Here is a 19,278-nt window from a genome sequence, read left to right as displayed (position 1 = left end):
TTTTTCTCTTCTCCTCAGTGTAGGGCTTTCAATACATTTATATAAATATATAAACTAAACGAACTTTATGGTTGTACGGCAGTGAAGCATCAGTGCTAACACTTTGCTTGCTGTCATTGATGATGATGATGATGATGAATCACTCCTGGGCATACGACCTTATGGATCTTCGTCGTACCTTCGCTGCACTCATATCGAATGATGATGATGATGATGAATCACTCCTGGGCATACGACCTTATGGATCTTCGTCGTACCTTCGCTGCAGTGCCTCATATCGAATCTCCTGGACTAACCTCTGATATACCAGGAATTTTTCAATATTAACAATAGATAAATCGGGTGAGATAAACCATCGTTAGTTTCCTGGAGAACGAAATCAATGATAGACTATGGAATCTGCTCAGAAATCTACCTAGTCCAGGGCAGGTGACATAAGAAGCAAGCTGCGAACGCAGCACTGTGAAGGACGCCAATCCACCCAAAAACGCATCAAAAATGCTAGACAACGTTTCTAAACCTAAGCCAAGAGACGCTATCAATCGACAAAAAGTGCTCCAGAAACAATTTCTTCGAGAAGGATGCCGAGATGGCTCAAGTGATTAGAGCGCGGATTTACTGCCTGGAAGGTCCGTGGTTGGAACCCAACCTGTCTGTCGACCTCTCCTGTATAGGCTTGGGCAACCTAGCAGTATCCCAGCCCTCATGCTTCCTCCAGGTGGTATGGCAGATGGGCACCGGAAGGGTGTTACAGCTGAATGATTTTTTTACGAAAGGCTGACCAGTGAAACGTCATCTTCCATTGCCAGAAAACGAGGATGAGCTTCATCGCACCGATATTGTAGCGCAAACAGAACCCCGCGATTGTTGGAAGCAAAAAGCGTTCTTGTTTTAGTTTAATAGCGGCAATCAATCACACTGCGATTGAAACAACACAATGGACGCATCAGAGTTGGCTCAGTTATTAAGGCGCAAACTTGCTGACTGGAAGGTCCGTGATCCGAACACGACCGCAGCATCTCCACTGCTCTTGTCTATGATTGAATAAGTTGGAAGTATCTTCGCTTTCCTTCGGGTAGCATGATAACTAGACCCGGAGTGTTACAGCTGAACAAGGCCTGATTCTTCGACTCAAACTCATATGCATATCAATTTGGTTTTGAAGACAGACTCATCTAGAACCCTGCTAAATCACTCGTTCATGATGTTCTTGAGTAGTGTATTGCGTCTATACAAAGTCTAGGAATATTAGCTGTTTAGCCTGGGAAAACAGTGGAAGTGATGACCTTATTGAATACCAAAGAGATTTAGCAAAACTATACTCAGAACACATGTAGGCACTGAAAGGTTCGTGACAGCTTTATCTTACCAGGAAAAATAGTTCAGACATCCGGTCCGAGAGGACTTTTTCATACAGGATAGCCTTTGCAATGCGCTTTTCCCCAGACCAGACAAAGTGCTCCTCGAGAGGAGATGTGGAAAATAGGTTGCATATGTAGAACAGGAGTTCAACTTTCATCTCCTCGTCAACGGCGGCATCGAACGGTAGTTGGACTTGTTCCTGAAAGGCATGAAAGTATACGCGCCAACATACCTGGGGATCACCCTTCCCGTCCCAGCATTTTAGACATTCCTCGAATTGTAACATCTTGACCGTCCAGACGAGGTTTGCTGTTCAAATCAATATAAGCGAGCTGAAGATGACAGGAAACGATTCGATTAAAAAGGTGCTGAAAACTGATTTTATTAGCATAAAGGAATTGTATGGATAAATGAACGAAAAAAGTGCGGCTGTCTGGAATACCCTAACTTCAGTCAAAGTGATCAGACTTCAGAGAAGCGAAACAAGCTGACTGACGACAGGCCGGATTTATACACAGAAAGAAGCGGAATGCATTGCATTCGGTTTAACACTTGCTGCGTGTAATTTTACAGATTTACAAAGATTCAGCACCCAGATCGCAAAAACTATTTCCTTTGTGCAGTACTGAACCGAAAAAATGCTATGCAAGGCAGATATCTCCTGTTCCTCCGAGTATGGACGCTGACTTTGATTGGCTGCCTACGAAATAGTAGGGTTCATACATCGAAAAGCCACCGACGGCCAGGCGGCCTTACACTGACGGGTTTTGGCAGCTCCAGGTTAGTTTGTCGGCTCACGTGCTGCTGTTTAAACAAGTTCTGATGTGCAGTAGTTTGGCCTCGACAACTACCAGCTTCATAGGAGTCTTCGGAACCACGAGTCTAGTGTCTGGCTGTGTGTGGAGGTCAGCCGCTCTTAATAACCGAAACTCACTTCGATTGGACAGATGTCACCTGCGGGCTACTAAACAAACGAAAGCATGTCTTGATTGGTCGGAATGTCAGCCAATCAGGCCCAGCATTTCTCGCTCTCTCAGGAAGATTCTAGCGTGAGCTTGAGGAACATTCTGTGACGGCCCTACAAATACAGTCGTAACAATATTCCCTTGTCTTCAAAAAGGGCTGCCTCAAGCTACCGTGCTTTTTGAAATACCATAGTGGGCGAAGTAGGAAGGGAGGACCGATATAGGGTTTGCACCACTGTTTGAGGTACACAACGCTTAGCACAATCAGTTGTGAACAAATTTCAGAGGCAGTAAGCTTAGGAAGGAAAACCGTCACGAGGAAAAGACCATTTTGGACTCTTGTGCGGTGGATATTCCTCAGGATACCGAAATTTTGAAGTTGTGTACCAACTGACTGAAGACTGCGTTCGCCACATAATGGTAACTTAGACCCATTCGCATTGCAGTCCTCCTGCATTCACCTAAGGCTATGTTTGTCCTCACAAAGCGCAGTGTTCGATTAGCTGAGAAGATGAATACCTCCTTTTCAATACATTTTTTATATCATTTGTGATATCAAACTCATGTTGATTAAGGTGTGAACCTGGTGACCAGAAGTTCCGTGGTTCGAACCCAACAACTGCATCCCAGCTTCTCCCGTCTTTCAGCTTTGGCAAGGTGGTAGAGATTTAGCAACCAGGAAAGCGTTCAGCTGTAGCACCCTTCCGGTGCCTAGCTGCCACGCCACCCGAAGGAAGCATGAGGGCTGGGATACTGCCAGGTTGCCCAAGCCTAGACAGGGGAAGTCGAGTGGTGGAAGTCGGATTCGAACCACGGACCTTCCGGTCAGTAAATTCGTGCTCCAACCACTTGGGCCAACTCGCCCCCAGGGCATCCTTGAGGTGGCATAGCAGCTATGCAGCCGAACCACAGCCAGTAACCGACACACACACGTGCAGCGACAACCAGCTGACACGTGAAGAATGAGTCCAGAGTGGTACTGGGAAGAAGGTTAAGCTTAACGTCATCATCATCATCGACAGCATGACATCAGTGCTCAACACCGATGCTTCACTGCCGTCATTCGTTGCAATAAGCAATAAGACTCTACGATCACTGAACCGTAACACTAACCTTTCAGCTTTGAATCTGGGGTCATTGTTCAGCCAGATTAACAAGAATGTGAACAGTTTGTAACACGCAGACATGTAGGATTGTGTTCCATAACAAGCGTCGTTCTAAATTACCACCTTGCCCTTGAAACATGTGAGCCTTTACCGAATTCCTTCGAGGCGTTTAGATCAATGGAAATTTTTTGCCTCAGGGAGTGTGGAAGCGGCAGTAGCTCTTAGAGAGACAGGAAATTTAGTGGAAATCAGGTGCAGAACTAACTGAAGGGCGGACTGACGAACGCTCGTGACCAGGTAACATGGCTCCTAATCGTTCAGCTGTAGCACCCCTTCGGTGCCTAGCTGCCATGCCACACGAAGGAGGCACGAAAGCTAGGGTACTGCCAGGTCGCCCAAGCCTAAACAAGGGAAGTCGAGAGGCAGAGGACGGGTTCGAACCACGGACCTTCCGGTCAGTAAATTCGCGCTCTAACGACTTGGGCCATCTCGCCTCCTAAATGGAAAAGTATGGTGTTTTCAATGCCGACAGTCTAGTTACTACCTGACTGTACCTTAATTAGCCCCTGCACCGATGGTCTGTTGCCATCAAGTCACAGCAGATAACACGTGCTTTTGAGTTGCGGTCTTCGGTGCGTACCTGGGCGAATTTAAAATGACCCCAAATAGGTTTCGTGTTCCCAGGGTATTTAAGCTTAGCAGTAGGAAACCAAATAAGAGAACGACTTCTAGGAAAACAGGGGCCACACTAGAGCAGGTTAAACAATTTTTTAAGGTATTTCATCCTTTTTCAGTTCCCAGTTGATTGCTATTAGAATTTTTCTGATGCTCCCGTGAAAAAGTCGTTTTTTGTCCACTCAGCAGCTAACATGCGACGAAAAATAAGTGCTGTCATTAAATCTTGCCGTTTTTTTGTCCATCGGGAGCTAAAATGCGGCATTCACGTAATAACCTTCAAACATTCTGGGACGGAAACTATGGAAGTTGCAAGGAGGAAACAGCTTGATCTCCGGTGCACGCAAATGGTAGGCCTAAGGACCAAAGTTCTGAGCTCCGCGAATCATATGTTGGCTCGCAACGACGCTACGCGCCAAGTCATTAACAGAAGTTCGGGGAAAAAATCTGCGAAGGCAAGCCATTTGGATATTTCCAATAATCTGCGTCAACAATCCCGTTGCAGCAACCTAGAGGGAAAATATGACCTAAAATAAGCTAACTATAACAAGATACCCTAGTGGTCAAAGCATGAACCTAATGACTAGGTCTGTAGGTCAAATCGAACCTCAGCATCCCGACCGCTCCTGTCTACGCTTAGGTAACCTGACAGCATCTTAGTCCTAGTGGTTCCTTCAGGTGGCACCGAGGCTGTGCATTGATTATTTATTTGCCTTATCTTGTCGTATAAGCGAGGTTCCACCCATACTATGGAAGCAATCAACAGCTCCAATTATGTTATCAAGTAACTCAGGTTGTGCCATGCCTATTCGAGTAGACACAGTCCAAAACACCACATGTGGTCAGTAGGTTTATTGGTGAGTGGTTTCGCATGGCAAATGCAGAGGAATTGAGTTCTAGGCTCAGCAATGGCTGCTCAGCTCTGAAGAGCCTGTGAGGTTGGAATGTCGGTGAGAGTCAGTCTACAACGAGGCAGTATTTTGTACGGTTCCGGAAACACTACACACGTAGAGTGAGAATATGTATTCAAGAAGGCTATTAATTGTGGTGAACGGTTGTCGGTAACTGACTATCACCTAATCGACGGTTTGGCTAAGCAGCACCAGCTACGGTCGTTCGTATGCATGCCATCCATCCCACCACAGCTAACGCGATTCCTGACTGGAAAGCAGTGCTAGTCATCACCACCATCAACAGCAAGTATTGGCACTTAACTAACAACGCAAGCAAGACCTGGGAACAAAAAGGGAAGCGCATAACACCTAGTGCACACAAACCGCAGCGTTGGGATGTAATCGATGAACTCTATCGGTCTTCGGAAGAATTCACTGGCATGGAAAAGTCAAGTGGATAACGGTACCATCCTGTTGGTTTGTCTATTTACGAGAGTCAACCCAATAGCTTTCGTATCGATTTATTTTCTCTGTAGTCTCGAGCTAGTTTGTTTGTTGCTAAATTGTGTACACAAGAGCGAATCGGTGTGTAAAGGAGGACTTTTAAACACCCAGCTCGCACATTCAAGCTATCTTAAGTCTACGTTCATTTCATGAAGTGTGCCCTCGCCTCGCAGGCAAGCACAAAGCGACAGCTAAATTGCCCATATTTGCAACGTTCAGCTGGGAGGCGTCCACTAACGAGAGGTGTATTTGTGCTAAGGGATTGGAACATGAGTCTTTTTCAGTTTGGTATCGGGAAGGTCAAACAGAAACTGAGGGAGGGTGCACTGACGGAATTCGAACACTTAAAACGTGGTTCAGGCAGACAACCTGACAGGTTTTTCAAAAACAAAAGGAGCTTGGAATCGAAATGTGTATTTGCATGATTGTACAGAAGGACCAAGGCTTCCTATCTAGGTGCTAAACTTGTTAGGTGACAAAACAAATCGTAGAAAAACGCGTTCACTTCTTCTTCAACACGTCCAGTCCAGCGTCGAATTTGGAATCGGAAACGTTCAAAATTAGAGCTCCAGTGTTCAGATACACACGATTTTGAGATTGGGCGAGCTGAAAAAGTTCCAAACACATAATGGGTTATCCAACGAATTCAACAAACTTCTGACAGCAACATGAACAGGACAAGTATGCTCGCAAACTGCATGGACAAGTCTGAAGATGACCGACCGAAAATAACCAAACTGTATTAGACAAAAGATACGCGTTACAATAGATTGATAGATCTCATGCCTACATTAGGAAACGATGAGGCTCCACTTCAGTCCTCTTGCACTAGGGGGAGTAGTTCTAATTCCTTTTCTGTGCCTAGCTGCCACGCCACGCAAGGAAGCACTCAGTCCTCTTGCACTAGGGAGAGTAGTTCTAATTCCTTTTCTGTGCCTAGCTGCCACGCCACGCGAAGGAAACACGATTATTGAGACACTACCAGGTTGCTCGAACCTACCCAAGATGCACAGGTTGGGTTCGAACAATAGACCTTCCGGTCAGTAAATCCGCACCTTAACCACTGGTAGTATATTGTACCATTATTGGCATACAAGCGAAAAGAACCTTACGGCGGAGGATAGCAAAGCGATTATATAAATGACCAGACACGCTCAGACTTTGTCAGCAAAAAGACGGTATTTGGTAAGTCGAACCATGTTGGATAACTTTTCAGAATACAAACACGCAGTGTCTGGTAAACTCCACCCTATAATAAGCTTGGTATTTATCAAATCATCTAGGAGGATCTTAGAAAAGTTGGGAATACCAGTTGAATAATTTTCAGCAATCAGGTAAACGAGGGGGTCAATTCCTTCACGATGCGACTTCAACATAAAACGCGACAAGAAGCACAAATACGAGGTTAGGTTATTAGTTCATTGATTAAAGGAAGACCTACGGAAGAGCCTGCAATGAAGAGAACACTACAGAATCAACAGTGTGGTGCACAATCTCGTAACTATGGGCAAATCTCACCGTGCGAGCAATCTGTGTTGCCGCCTTGATTTTTCGTAGCTTCAAATAACCGGGATTGGCGGACAGAGCGTCACCAATCAGTTTGGCTGCTTGCGCTTCACCATCAGCAGTGACAATCTTTTGCTGGCGCTCTTGTTTCGCTCGTTCCACAAGAAATTGCGCGCGCTGAGCTTCTTGCAAAGCAATCTGTGGGGGGAATCAGTATGTTAGTATTACTCAAGTCGAAAAAATACATTCAAAAGGAAATTCAGCATGGAAAATACGGAAGCAAGAGTACAGAGGTATTAGCCCTTGTTATTAAATCCTAGCCTAGTTGAAGACGCTGGGTGACGATACAGCCTCTGACGATTACCCCCGGTGTGTTACAGAAAGCTGTGACGTATGCCCACTCACGCGCTTCGATAGACTCCTGTCTCTTCTGCTGGTACGCAATCCCGTAACTGCGACAGAAGTGGCAGGTTGGGCGCAGATACCTCCAAAAGGATTATGTTTTGGTATTTTTTCGGGCAAAAGCTCAACTTCGGTGCCTAGCTGTCATGCCATCCAAAGGTAGTATGAGCGCTGAGATATTCCCAGGCTTACAGGAGCAGCTGAGGTGCTGAGGTTGGGTTCGAACAGCAGATCATCAGGTAGGTAAGTTCAAGCCCTGATCAGTGAGCCATCTCCAGCTCGGGTTTCTACGGTAAAGACTAAGCTGGCACCTTTAGAGATTCGTTACCTCCGCGCCTGCGAACACTTGGATCAGGGTCAACCAGAGAATGTCTAACTATCCTGACATCCGTCCCAACTACGTAGGCTGGAAAGGAAAAAGTTTTGTCGAATTTGATAGAATACTGACTATATGATCTGAAGGAATATCAATTTTGTTCCCGTCCCTCGAACGAGTGGCGAAAAACTCAGCCGAATTACATTCACTTGTTTGACTAGGTCTGTTGGAATGTGCGGTTTACTCAACGCTGCTGACTGATGGGGTGAAGTAACATCCAAACTAAGCTTAACTACGATTGTGGATTTTTGTACGATTACCAACATCTGCGAAAAACTCAGCCGAATTACATTCACTTGTTTGACTAGGTCTGTTGGAATGTGCGGTTTACTCATTGCACGCTGCTGATGGGGTGAAGTAACATCCAAACTAAGCTTAACTACGATTGTGGATTTTTGTACGATTACCAACATCTCCACAATCCAATGACAGTAAACAAACCGACTGAGTTTACCGGTTACCGATTTTGCAGTTGGCTGTCAGATTATGGAGTGCCGCCAGCCATTTGTTCCCATACATGGCGAGATGGCTCAGTGGTCCGAGCGTGAATTTACTGACCGGAAGGTTCGTGTCTTGAACCCAACCTCCGCCTCTTGACTTTCCCCGCCTAGACCTGAGCAAGATGGCAGTATCCCAGCACTCGTGCTGCCCTCAGGTGGCATGGGAGCTAGGCACTGAAAGGATGTTACAGCTGAACGATTAGTACTACTGTTATCATTATCAAGGTACTGTAGAAAAAGAGTTCTACAAGGTGGATGGAGTTCTACCATTCGCAGTTCATCACCTAGCCAGTGTTACCTTGAGTTCGATCAGACTGTCTATCGTAGATACCTCCCTTCGAAATGCCACTGGGTCCAAACCATGCTTTGGAGACCATGGTCAGACGCTGGAATTCTACCATACACGATTAAATAGGAGTGTGGATGACGTTGTGAAATTATGAAATCCACCACTGATTGACGCCCACGCCAAAACCATGGGTGTGCGACGATGGCAAAACTCCACCCCGGCCTTCAGGAATCGGCCGGTATGCGTATCCAGCTCCCATGTCCATTGGTCGATTTACGACCATGGAGTTCGATTTTGATCGTACGCGGTACTGGAACAAATATAAAGTTGTTTTGCCGCCAACCCTCGCCAAGTGAGTGGCTCTGAAGAGGATACCTCTAAAGAAAAGCGCGAAATGGCTGTCCCAAATTTATTAGCATTACGTGAAAAACACCATCCCCCATGATCAAGACTTTGTGCACATGCCATCCAATGCTCAAAACTACAGCTTTAAATGCTTAGCTACGGTGAAACTAACGGATATTCAATCAACGACAATGTGAACAGTGTCACGTAATCAACACGAGAGCGCAGTTTAGTGCAGCCTTCCATAGTCCAACAAATAGCAAAAGGAACTATCCAGCCCGCGGAAATGACACCACAGGATCTTCATACACGCTACAGTGTGCTTCGAAGTAAAATTATCACCACTTTGCTTGATTAAAAGCTGTAATCCATGTGAATGATTGATATAGAACCTAAAGTTGTAGCGGCCACTCAATAGATCACGCGCCACAAACACTCAATTTATTATTCGTTCAGCTGTAGCACCCTTTCGGTGCCTAACTGCCATGCCACCCGAAGGTTGCACGAGGGCTGGGATACTGCCAGGTCGCCCAAACCTAGACAGGGGAAAGGGAGTGACAGAGGTCGGGTTCGAACCACGGACCTTCCGGTCAGTAAATTCGCGTTGTAACCACTTGGGCCATCTCGCCCCGACAAACACTCAAACCACGTGAAAATTCAGGCCTCACTTGCCACCTTACTCGATAACATGTACACTACAACTTTCCATCCATTTTGTTTACGCGGCTATCACCTTCGTCACGCGCCAGGCTTACGAACTTCAACACATCAGGTCAAGTTGTATTCATCTTGGTGCAAGTATCAAGCAAAGTCTCCCTGAATCAAGAGGAGAAACCTTTGATCAGAAGGAAGTACAATAGCTTCTGATAAGCAAGGAGTAAGCATGCAGATCTCAGACGGAAAAGTGCCAGAGTAAAGTTTCTTATAATTAGCTGAACGAAACCACGTAAAAAAGAATAATTCACAATGCAGTTTCTATGATGGAAATCATCGAGAAACTCTGAAACAGTTGAAGTATGGATAGAAATATCAGTCACCCTGTGCTTCTCACCTCTTCAAGGCGAGATAATTCGGTGTCCAATGGACGGTCACTCCAGGGATGTTAACAACTCTCGCCATATTCAGATATACGAGAGATGCCTTTTCTAGTTATATCACGGTGATTTTTTAGAAATGAGGCAACATAAGATAACAATAGGCCAGAATAAAAATTCCCAAATACAGCAACCGATTTGCGCAACAAACTGCAACTAATAGCGAAATGTTTCCTGTGAACAGAAATACAAACAAACCTGCTTCGCTTCGACCGCAGCCGAGTAGACTTGTGAAAAACTCAAGTCAGTGATAGACACGTCATCGACCACAATATTGAAGTCCCGTGCACGTTCAACAAGCTGCTTTCGAATAAGCAGCGATACTTGCTGGCGTTGAGTGATAAGCTGACTGGCATTAAACTTAGCCACGACGGCTTTAAGAACCTCGTTGACGATTGACGGCAACACTCGTTCATCATAGTCCGTTCCCAAATTCCGGTAAATCTTGGGCAGGTTGTTGACTTCCGGTCGCGACAGTACACGCAAAGTCAGGTTCACCGTTTGCAAATCTAAAGAATGATTTTACAGTAGGAGTAAAGCATACAAACCACGTTGGCAAACATGGGTAACCAGGCTCAACGAATCTACGACACGCCACAGTCGAAGTAACTCGCGAATGAAAAAAGAAAGCAAAGTTTACGTAAAGGCAAGTTCCAAATAGTTGACACCAGAACGTTTCCAGAGAATTCGGCTCGCATAAACCATGTCTCCATTGGCGGGGAAATTATCACAAACAAGATAGTATCAAAAACCTACAACCCTGACTTTGGATTCTTCAGTCGACTTCGGTAAAAACCTGAGCAAGCCCAAGAGGACAAGCGCCAATAGTGAACAGTTGAATAACTAATCTGTTCAATGATTCCAAGAGTGACAACCAAGAGCGGGACGTTCTACACGGTTTGCTGTGTAGTAGAGGAAAGTATAAAGAACCAACTCTTGGCTAACTCTAGTGTGATGAAGTGCTGGGCAGCTGAATGTGGATTTCGAGAACGAAATGTTGCACCTGCATCTGAGAAAATAAAAAACTCACCGTTGCATAGGAGAACCTAATTTATGAGGAATGGCAAGATGCTAGGTGGGATCGGACGTGATCAAGTAGTTTAAGAGATCACAAAATTAAGGTGAGTGAAAGTTTTAGCAGTTAACGAATCGTATTTCGGATTGGACATGAGACACGGTGTGACCTTGGATACCGACGGCGACGTGTCAGGAAGAATTGGTCAAGTGAAGTTAGAATAAATATACGCCCATCACCCTCAACATCATTGAAATAAAAGCTTTCTGACGGCGATTTCATTCGTCTTTGAATCCTTGCTTTTTTTCAGCAGACTACAACATCGAATACGTGAAAATGCGATGGCGATTTTAATTTACGTGAATAATGGTGGTTCGTTATCTTGCTCGGGGAGCTCATACTTGTCATATTTTCTCCCCGGAGAAATCGTTCTGCAGCTGCTTAACGTCCCATCCAAATTTCCGTTGTTTTTACTCCGTGTTCATCACATTTAATTAGCGAGTACAGCGAGATGGCTACTGAACAACTACGCACCATATGACCATACGGTTACTAGCATGTGGCACCCATACACAACCGGTATTGTCTAAATCATAGAAGCCCCTGAGTACATCCGGCACACATACCATACTTTTTAATTCCATTCCGTGCCGACTTTCTAGGGGTGCGTAGATGGTGAGACCTGAGACCCCATACGATTCATGCACTTGAAAGGTCATCTGCGGCATTACAACGTTGTGATGTTCGGGCCGGGACAACCGTAGAAAACGGGATTACATGTGAGAACGAAAAACTTTTTAATTATTCTACTGCAAACTTTGCGAACCACAGGATGACACGGCTTCGATAACAATCCGAAATGTTGCCACCGACGAATAACAATCTGTGGCCAAATCGACTCACAATCATCCAGTTCCCGTTCGTTTGTAGAGGAAATGAAAGCCGACAAGCCAGGAAAAAGCCTTAATAGTGGACAGCCGTGTTTTCAACCAGCCTCTTAAACGGCAGCACCACAGTGGAAAAAAACGGTGCCGGCGGAGGTTTTGCAAGTTGACATGCCGGTAGTGACCAGGATAGGAAGGATGCGCAGTGGTGAGGTAGCACTGTCCAGTGATCATGCCGTAATTTCAGTGTATACTGTAGACCCAATGGTTAAAGATTTCGAGGCTGTGAGAATTATCAACTTTGAAGGGCTGAATCTCAAGAGCAAGTGTGAGCACAAGACGAATAGCAGCGCGATATGCACAAAGCAATAAGATGAGACCTACTTTCGTTCGCCCATACAATGGTTTGTCTAGCTACAGCCTCTGATGTTGTCTGTGCGGACGAAGATAACTTCCTTTGTTTGACCATTTGGTGTTGGTTGAACTAGGAGTCCAAACTAGTCAATTACGTTGTAGCTTTGTCCAAGATGCAGAGTGGACTGGTTCATATGTTCGTGTTACCAATGAATAATGTTATTGCAGGCATTTCCTTCAAGCCAGCGAATAAAACGCGCTAGCTGATAAGGGGAAAATCATTTACAACAGGTTGAGGATGTCATTATCACATGGGAGATCGGTGACCCACGAGATTGAATTTGAATGAACATCCGAGTAGTCGAGAAGAGCACGTTTGTCCTGTCAATTGTGAAGTTAGACAATGGTGACACGGGAATAGTGTGGCGTACACCCGGAAGGAGGCTGTCCGTTTTCGTGGGTGAGCGTTCTGGTATTCCAGAATAACTTCGAGTAAAGGTCAACAGTCCGACCGGGCTCTTACCATGAACCAAATGGAAACTTGGAATCAGATGCTGCACCTCCTAGTTTTATTTCGACTTTGAAACTCGGGCTTACAAGGCAGTGCAGCAAAAACGAAGCAATTAGCTTCATTGCAAAATCAATCAGACTGGTTCGACAGTAGTTCTTACAGAGGGTTTTGTCTCCTCTCTTCCGCAATGAAAGAAAAATGGGGGCCGACGAAACAACAGTGGTGCAAACTGAGTCTGTAAAAGTTTCCAATCTAACGCTGCCACTTTGAATTGGTGGTCGGGCTTGGGGTCTTCAATGAACCTGCGGGTTAAACTACCTTGAAATTCGTTCCACAAGCCGCAACCATGTCAGGAAGGCTAAAGAGGAGCAGTCAGACCAAGAGCAGCGTGACTCCGCACTACGAGTAATCGTGTTACAAAGCGGTCTGAGAGTGAAGTCGTACTGTTCTCTGAGATAGGAGTGTTTGCGCCAGACGTCCAGTATGTTCATATTCATGGAAACAGCGATGCTGTCTTCCCCCGAAAAAGGATGGATTAGAAAAAGTCCGCCTAAAAACCGCACACTCCGACCACCGACGCCTTATTCAGTACGGTTCAAAGACTCTTAAAACTAAATGGTATGGTGCTGCTCAAAGGCACCTGCTGTGTGCAGCTGCGTTAGAAGTGAGACAGTAATGCCTTAATCCCTGTGCCCTCGAGCCAGGCCAGCCCCTACAGCCAAGCGCACCATATTATTGAGTCAGTCAAGGTGGGGTAACTCAACCAATCGGGAGGTATCATTTGCCTATGCAGCCCTTCGCTCAGCGCCCGTCCCGTACAATCCCTCCACACCCACCAAACGATGCAGTGCAATCAACCCATGTGCCATTTCCGTAACCATTGTTTCCAGCATAAACCTTCCCCTATAAAATGGTTTCGGCTGTAGAATCCTTTCTGTGCTAAATGCCATTTTCCGTAACCATTGTTTCCAGCATAAACCTTCCCCTATAAAAATGGTTCAGCTGTAGAACCCCTTCTGTGCTTAAATGCCATGCCACCAGAAAGCAGCACGAGGGCTGGGATACGGCTAGCTTGCTCAGATCTAGGCAGGGGAAGTCAAGAGGCGGAAGTCGGGTTCAAAACGCGGACCTTCCGGTCAGTAAATTTACGCTCCAACCACTGAGTCATCCCGCCATGTATCGGAACGGATGGTTGGCGGCACCCCATGATCTGATAACCAACTGCGAAATCGGTGGCCGGTAAACTCATCCTGCTTGTTGGTTGCTTACTGTCATTGGATTGTGGAGATGTCGGTAACCGTGCAAGAATCCACAATTGTAGTTAATCTTAGTTCGGACGTTACTTCACCTCACCAACAGCGTGCACTGTTGCGTCACCCCGGGGAGTAAACTGCACATCCCAACAGACCTAGTCAAACAAGTAAATGTGATTCGGCCGGGCGTTTTGCGACTCGTTCGAAACAGGGACAAAATCGACATACCTTCAGATCATACGGCCAATATTCTATGAAATTTGATGACAATTTTTCGTCACCAGCCTACTTAGTGGGGACGATTGTCGGGGTAGTTAGACTTCCATCTTGTTGTAAACATTTTCTGGCTCAAAAAAAGGTAAAGAAATGGTCGATACATCCTCGGTGAAGACGAGACCCAGCTTGATTTAACAAGACTGTCTCTCCCGACAATCGATCGACCTGCGCAAAATAATTCCAGAGAACACCATGGCTACTAGGCTGATGCTACGGTTTCCTTGCGCCCTTTTTGATGGTTGGGATAAGGATCGAGGAGTTGTTATTGCTCCAAATCTTCTGCAGTATGGTTATCGGACTATTCACCAGGACCTAGCTACCTAACTTGCAGAGTGCGTGGTGCAGACCACCTCAGTCGATTGCCTTGTAGCGTGTTACCTGGCCGCTCATATTGGCCGTGCATACCCACCCAGGTCACCTGGATCGACGTTTACATCCTCTTGCGCTATGATCAGTAGTTTCCGCCACAACTCAGGAAAAGCGCACAGAATCTGCCTGAAACACGGCAAGTTTTTACGTTATGAGATGAGGGCGGCTGTTAGCCCAGATCTAGTGGTAAACCGTGGGTCGGTGAGCTTGCCGTGTCTCACGTGAAATCCTATATAGGACCGGGAGGCCACAGTTGTGCGTTTCAATTCAACGGGATTCTACCTGGAACGTTTGATTGTGAGAATAATTTTAGAGTTATGACCTCAACCAACACTCACCAATCTTGCACGTCTGCCCGATTCATGCTTGGGGAAAGCGGACGATCGTTTAAGTTCACCAGATTTTACGGCACTCCGTGCTATACATTTTCGGTTGGATGTGCACAGAGAGCGGATACGCGTCTAGTGGATAGGCTGAGCGGTTCTGATTGTGCGGACGATCGATTTGGAGACAATGAATTTATTTATCCAAAGTGACCGACTATACTTAGTCGCGTCTTTCTGGTTGGCACAAACGACGCAATTTAGGAAAGTAGCAATAAATAACGATGATCGATGAAACAACTATCGTTGTCCCCTTTTCGAAGTTTCTCGCAAGGCAGGAGACCATCAGGGAGCCACTCCGGGTCGATTTCTGTTCTGATGGACAAAAGGGAAATGACTACATGTCTATGAACAAACTGGACTTAAGCGGAATGCGGATCCAGAGTCCTGCAAACCGAAAGTTAGGGAACAATACTCTTAAAGGACAGGAACACTCTATAGAGAATAAGGGGTCGTGGATATATAGAGCACTCCCCAAATAAAGTGCGTAGAAAGAAGCCAATCAATCAAGCTCACCCTTGCTTCCGGTAGGGGATGTAATTTTCCGGGGCTTGGAACGTATATCGTAGATGATCGGATATTGGAACCAAGGGATCCTACGAATAACAAATGTATATTGAGGTGACAACTTACCTGAAGTGTAGGCCCTCAGGATATATGTCGTCCTGAACACCACCAATCCGGCTGAAAATTATCCCGCGATGGCCTCCGTCGACTAAGAGTCGAGGATCATCCAAAACAGATCAAATGCATACCTGTATATAGACACTGAGTTAATCCAATGCCGACAGCTCCAGCGGCAGCCAGAATGCCACCACCGAGAACACCCAAATCGGCAAACTTCTTGAGGTTGTTCATCCCTTGAAGGCTACACGTGAGTTGGCGAGTTCAGCAGCCGCCCAAACACAGTTATTCTGAATGGAATGCGTTTATTGGTTCAATAACATCATTGCTTCCAAGAGCACATAAAACTCAAGGGAACAAGGACCTCACAGTAGGTGTCAGATAGTCGCCCATGCTCGTTTCCAGGAAGCAGATGCACTACCATATTGCAACATAGAAACTTAAACGGCGATGTGTTCAACTTTTCGTCTTTCTCTAGTGATGTTTTGTTTTAATTCTTTCACTGCGTTGTTTTCATTCAATTCTTTCGTCCGATTTCCGCCAGCTCTCATTCCGTCTGCACTAATCTATTTAGCATATAGTCAGCAGGTGTGTAAAAGGGTAAAATGTCTCAGTTGAGAGAGACAAAAGCTGGATAGACCTAGTCGTTTTGTGGCGACTACTTGAAGGTCACGTGCTTCAAATCTCTCTTCTGATTTCGCTCGCGCCTACGGCAGTCATTCGTGAGTCTCATGCGCTAACTCTGGTACCACAACATTTCAGGGTATCTTTGGAATATATGAGTGAGAACCATTCAGAAGAAGACCCCGGATAACCATGATTGGGCTGTTGTGTATTCACTGAACTGGGCCGACGATGAGCTGTCTTAAAGAGAACAATTCTCAACGAGTCTGTCCCATCAAACTAGCGTCATTATTTCTATGTCTCTGCTTCACACTCCTGGCAAGGAAGCTTTTTGTGTAGCCAGACTAGTACGCAACCACGAAGTCCTCACACGTTTTATGCGGCTCCAAAAGTCCAGAGTGGAGGCAAGAGAATTGGCATTAAAATGGCAACGTTGCTCCAGGAAAACACATCGGACAAAGAACACTTGCTCTGTGCGTCTGTACGCCTAGTCCTATGCCATCATAGCTTTTCCTCTTTATCAATCATTGTTTAATGCTGATACGCTATGCCGATGTGTCTGCTGTGCATGAACAACAACATTCGGCGGTTTGTTTGGGGTTTATGGATTCAGATTATGTGGCTCTAACTTTCGTATTATGAGGCCGTTTATTGGTTAGTAACCAAAAGTGCGGGTCAACAAAATCATGTGGTCAGCATCGCCAATGCAACAAACTATGCTCATGTGCATTTTTCAGCCTCGCAAATCTTCGACACCCACCGTTGATTTACAGGCTCCCAACCTCCAAAACTTCATCACACTTTTGGGCACATAAACAGTATGCAACCAGCCTGTGGTCCAGTACAGCGCAAGCACTGGCCAACCTAATGAAAGCACCAATGACATATTCATAAAGCTGAATGCTCTGTCTGATTGGCGAACCGTCATTCAAGCGCGATGAAGAACGGAAGATGAAACGTACCGGCATATGGAATGAAGGACGCCCAGCTTTTCAAGGCATGGCAAGCCGCGTGATAGCTAAGCAGAGGGCGGCTTTCTTGTCCAAAAGATTTTGTTTCAAAGACAGTTGCACTAAAGACAAACGTCTCAAGGGTTCACTGGAATACTCATCAAAAGATGCCTTGGATTACGGTCTGGCATAAACATTGTTATTACTTGAGGTAATCCTCTCTAAACGCATACATATGGCAATGAGAACAGTGCTGAGTGGCCTCAACTTGAACAGACATTGTTCGTATCCCCGTGTGTTTTCATTTTCAGTGGCCAGCAACAATTGTGTTGAGCTGTCTTCAGCAAGTGAGAACATCGAAAGTAGTTTCTAACGCAGACAGCCGGTGTCCGTCGGGTAAAAGTCAAACTATTTTGGCGCCTTCCCTTGTCCACAAACTTGAAGCTAGCAAGTATATTCTTGCAAGTTTTGGATGTGCTGAACGGGAGTTCAAAACTCTCCACACATTATCGGTTAATGTAAGCCAACACAACCTACCGGGATAGTATAAACTATCAACTTACCAAGGTATACGTGGCACAGCACCCTATAATTTTAGATGCCATTCATAGCCAAAGCGTAATCTTTTGCTCAGCGTTCATGGCCCTCTCACGGTTAGATGAAAGATGCAAGGAGGAAGACAGCCATGTACCTTAGATAGACCTTAATATTCAGGCCATTGCGTTTGGTGTCTTTTATGATCAGGTAATAAGGTGTTTTCAGACTATCCGGGTAAAAACGTATTCGCGAAATCCTCATCCCTTTGGGGGGACCCTAACCCAGCGCCAACTGTTCTACCACATCCACTTATGGCTTGCTTGTGTCGGTATTCCAGTTTGAGATTTCTAGCAAAATTATACATTAATAATAATGTTTATATGCAAGTGGTGAGTAACACAACGTCGAGACTGATCGCATTGGCGCAGTCGGAGTGAATCCACGAGTGACGTCAGTTTTGTGCAACCTGTCATGCATGAGAGAGAAGCACTCATTTAAACACTGAGCATTAATTGCCACAGACGATGACGTATTTAAAATGCTACGGTCTAAAAATAGTGGATTTGGAACGTAGAAAAACAGTCAGAAAGTACTTTTTGGATTGCAGGGAACATGTCAAACTGAAGCGAATTCAGACCAATACAAGCCAAATTTTTCGAGAAACAACACAACGAATGTGGGTCAAAACTTGCGAGCCCATCCTAGAACGAGAGCTTATAACCCAAGACAACAAATCTGGCGAAGCAAGAGTATCTCATTGATCCACCGGCCAATCTGTAATAAAACTGGAAAGCGTTTCGGAGCTGCGTGACCTTATGGCCATGGTCGCGAAAGACGTGAATGTATTCAATGCGAGGAGGGTTGCACGATGGTAATTTGCACCCCAGAAAAAGGTGTACGGTGGAAACTTATGAATTCACTTGTGCCGGTGCTAGAGCGGAGTTGCGTGCGGAGGCTCTTTGGTAGAACGGGGTGATGCTAACACATACGACGGTAGGAGGGATCTAAATTAAACCATCGAATTTTTGGTAAGGACATGCTAACGGTCCATTGTTGTTGGTAAAGTTTTCTCAGAGTCCGTTAGGCTCCAGCAAACAGTTTGATCATCTTTGCAGATAAAGTTCCGAAGAGCGACAGGGGCCAGTATATAGTATGGAGAGAAAGGTTGTGGGTGTTTTCACGCCACCATTTCACTAAAACTTCGGTTTCTGAACACCTCCATAGTGGACATCATGGTTGACATGATTGGAGAGTGGAAGCGCAACTTTGTGTGAAGTATAATTTTGGTTTGGTCAAGAGGGTCAAAGCAGGTGGAACAAAGTCGTGTGGTGTCAAATGCAATTTGGGTTTACCGAAAATAATATTTATTTCCAACTTGTGGGCAAAATGTCATCAGGCATGATCAAAAGTTACAGCCAGACTAAAAGCGTGAATGGTGAAGGTTGTGGATATGGAAGGGGTTTGGAAAGAAGGAAAGCGTC

The 19,278-nt window shown here is 45.5% G+C and overlaps 4 protein-coding genes across 4 annotated transcripts in view; 2 read left to right on the top strand and 2 right to left on the bottom strand.

The window, feature by feature from the left end:
* Positions 1–15,920, bottom strand: part of T265_15370 (hypothetical protein) — a gene marked incomplete at both ends in the record, with an annotated part of 53,886 nt that extends 37,966 nt beyond the window's left edge. Inside the window, 6 exons of the mRNA XM_009177771.1 lie at positions 1,370–1,561; positions 7,024–7,209; positions 10,216–10,526; positions 15,579–15,658; positions 15,696–15,777; positions 15,818–15,920. Of these exons, the coding sequence (XP_009176035.1) occupies positions 1,370–1,561; positions 7,024–7,209; positions 10,216–10,526; positions 15,579–15,658; positions 15,696–15,777; positions 15,818–15,920 (954 nt within the window). The remainder of the gene's footprint in view (positions 1–1,369; positions 1,562–7,023; positions 7,210–10,215; positions 10,527–15,578; positions 15,659–15,695; positions 15,778–15,817) is intronic.
* Positions 2,998–10,526, bottom strand: T265_15371 (hypothetical protein; the record flags this gene model as incomplete). The annotated part of the gene is made up of 5 exons (XM_009177772.1): positions 2,998–3,220; positions 3,699–3,929; positions 7,024–7,209; positions 8,374–8,517; positions 10,216–10,526. Coding segments are annotated over 5 exons (1,092 nt in total), but the record flags the coding sequence as incomplete, so codon positions are not given.
* Positions 5,229–5,462, top strand: T265_11181 (hypothetical protein; the record flags this gene model as incomplete). The annotated part of the gene is made up of 1 exon (XM_009177773.1): positions 5,229–5,462. The coding sequence occupies one exon, from the start codon at positions 5,229–5,231 to the stop codon at positions 5,460–5,462; it is 234 nt and encodes a 77-aa protein (XP_009176037.1).
* Positions 15,921–17,210: 1,290 nt separating the features above from the next.
* Positions 17,211–17,453, top strand: T265_11180 (hypothetical protein; the record flags this gene model as incomplete). Its single annotated transcript, XM_009177770.1, has 1 exon — positions 17,211–17,453. One exon carries the CDS (start codon positions 17,211–17,213, stop codon positions 17,451–17,453), a length of 243 nt encoding a protein of 80 aa, XP_009176034.1.
* Between the last annotated feature and the right edge of the window lie 1,825 nt (positions 17,454–19,278).

Source organism: Opisthorchis viverrini (genome assembly GCF_000715545.1).
Source record: "Opisthorchis viverrini unplaced genomic scaffold opera_v5_455, whole genome shotgun sequence".
Lineage (NCBI taxonomy): Eukaryota > Metazoa > Platyhelminthes > Trematoda > Opisthorchiida > Opisthorchiidae > Opisthorchis > Opisthorchis viverrini.
The sequence above is the reverse complement of the archived record's forward strand: the minus strand, read 5'-3'. Positions and strand labels throughout refer to the sequence as shown.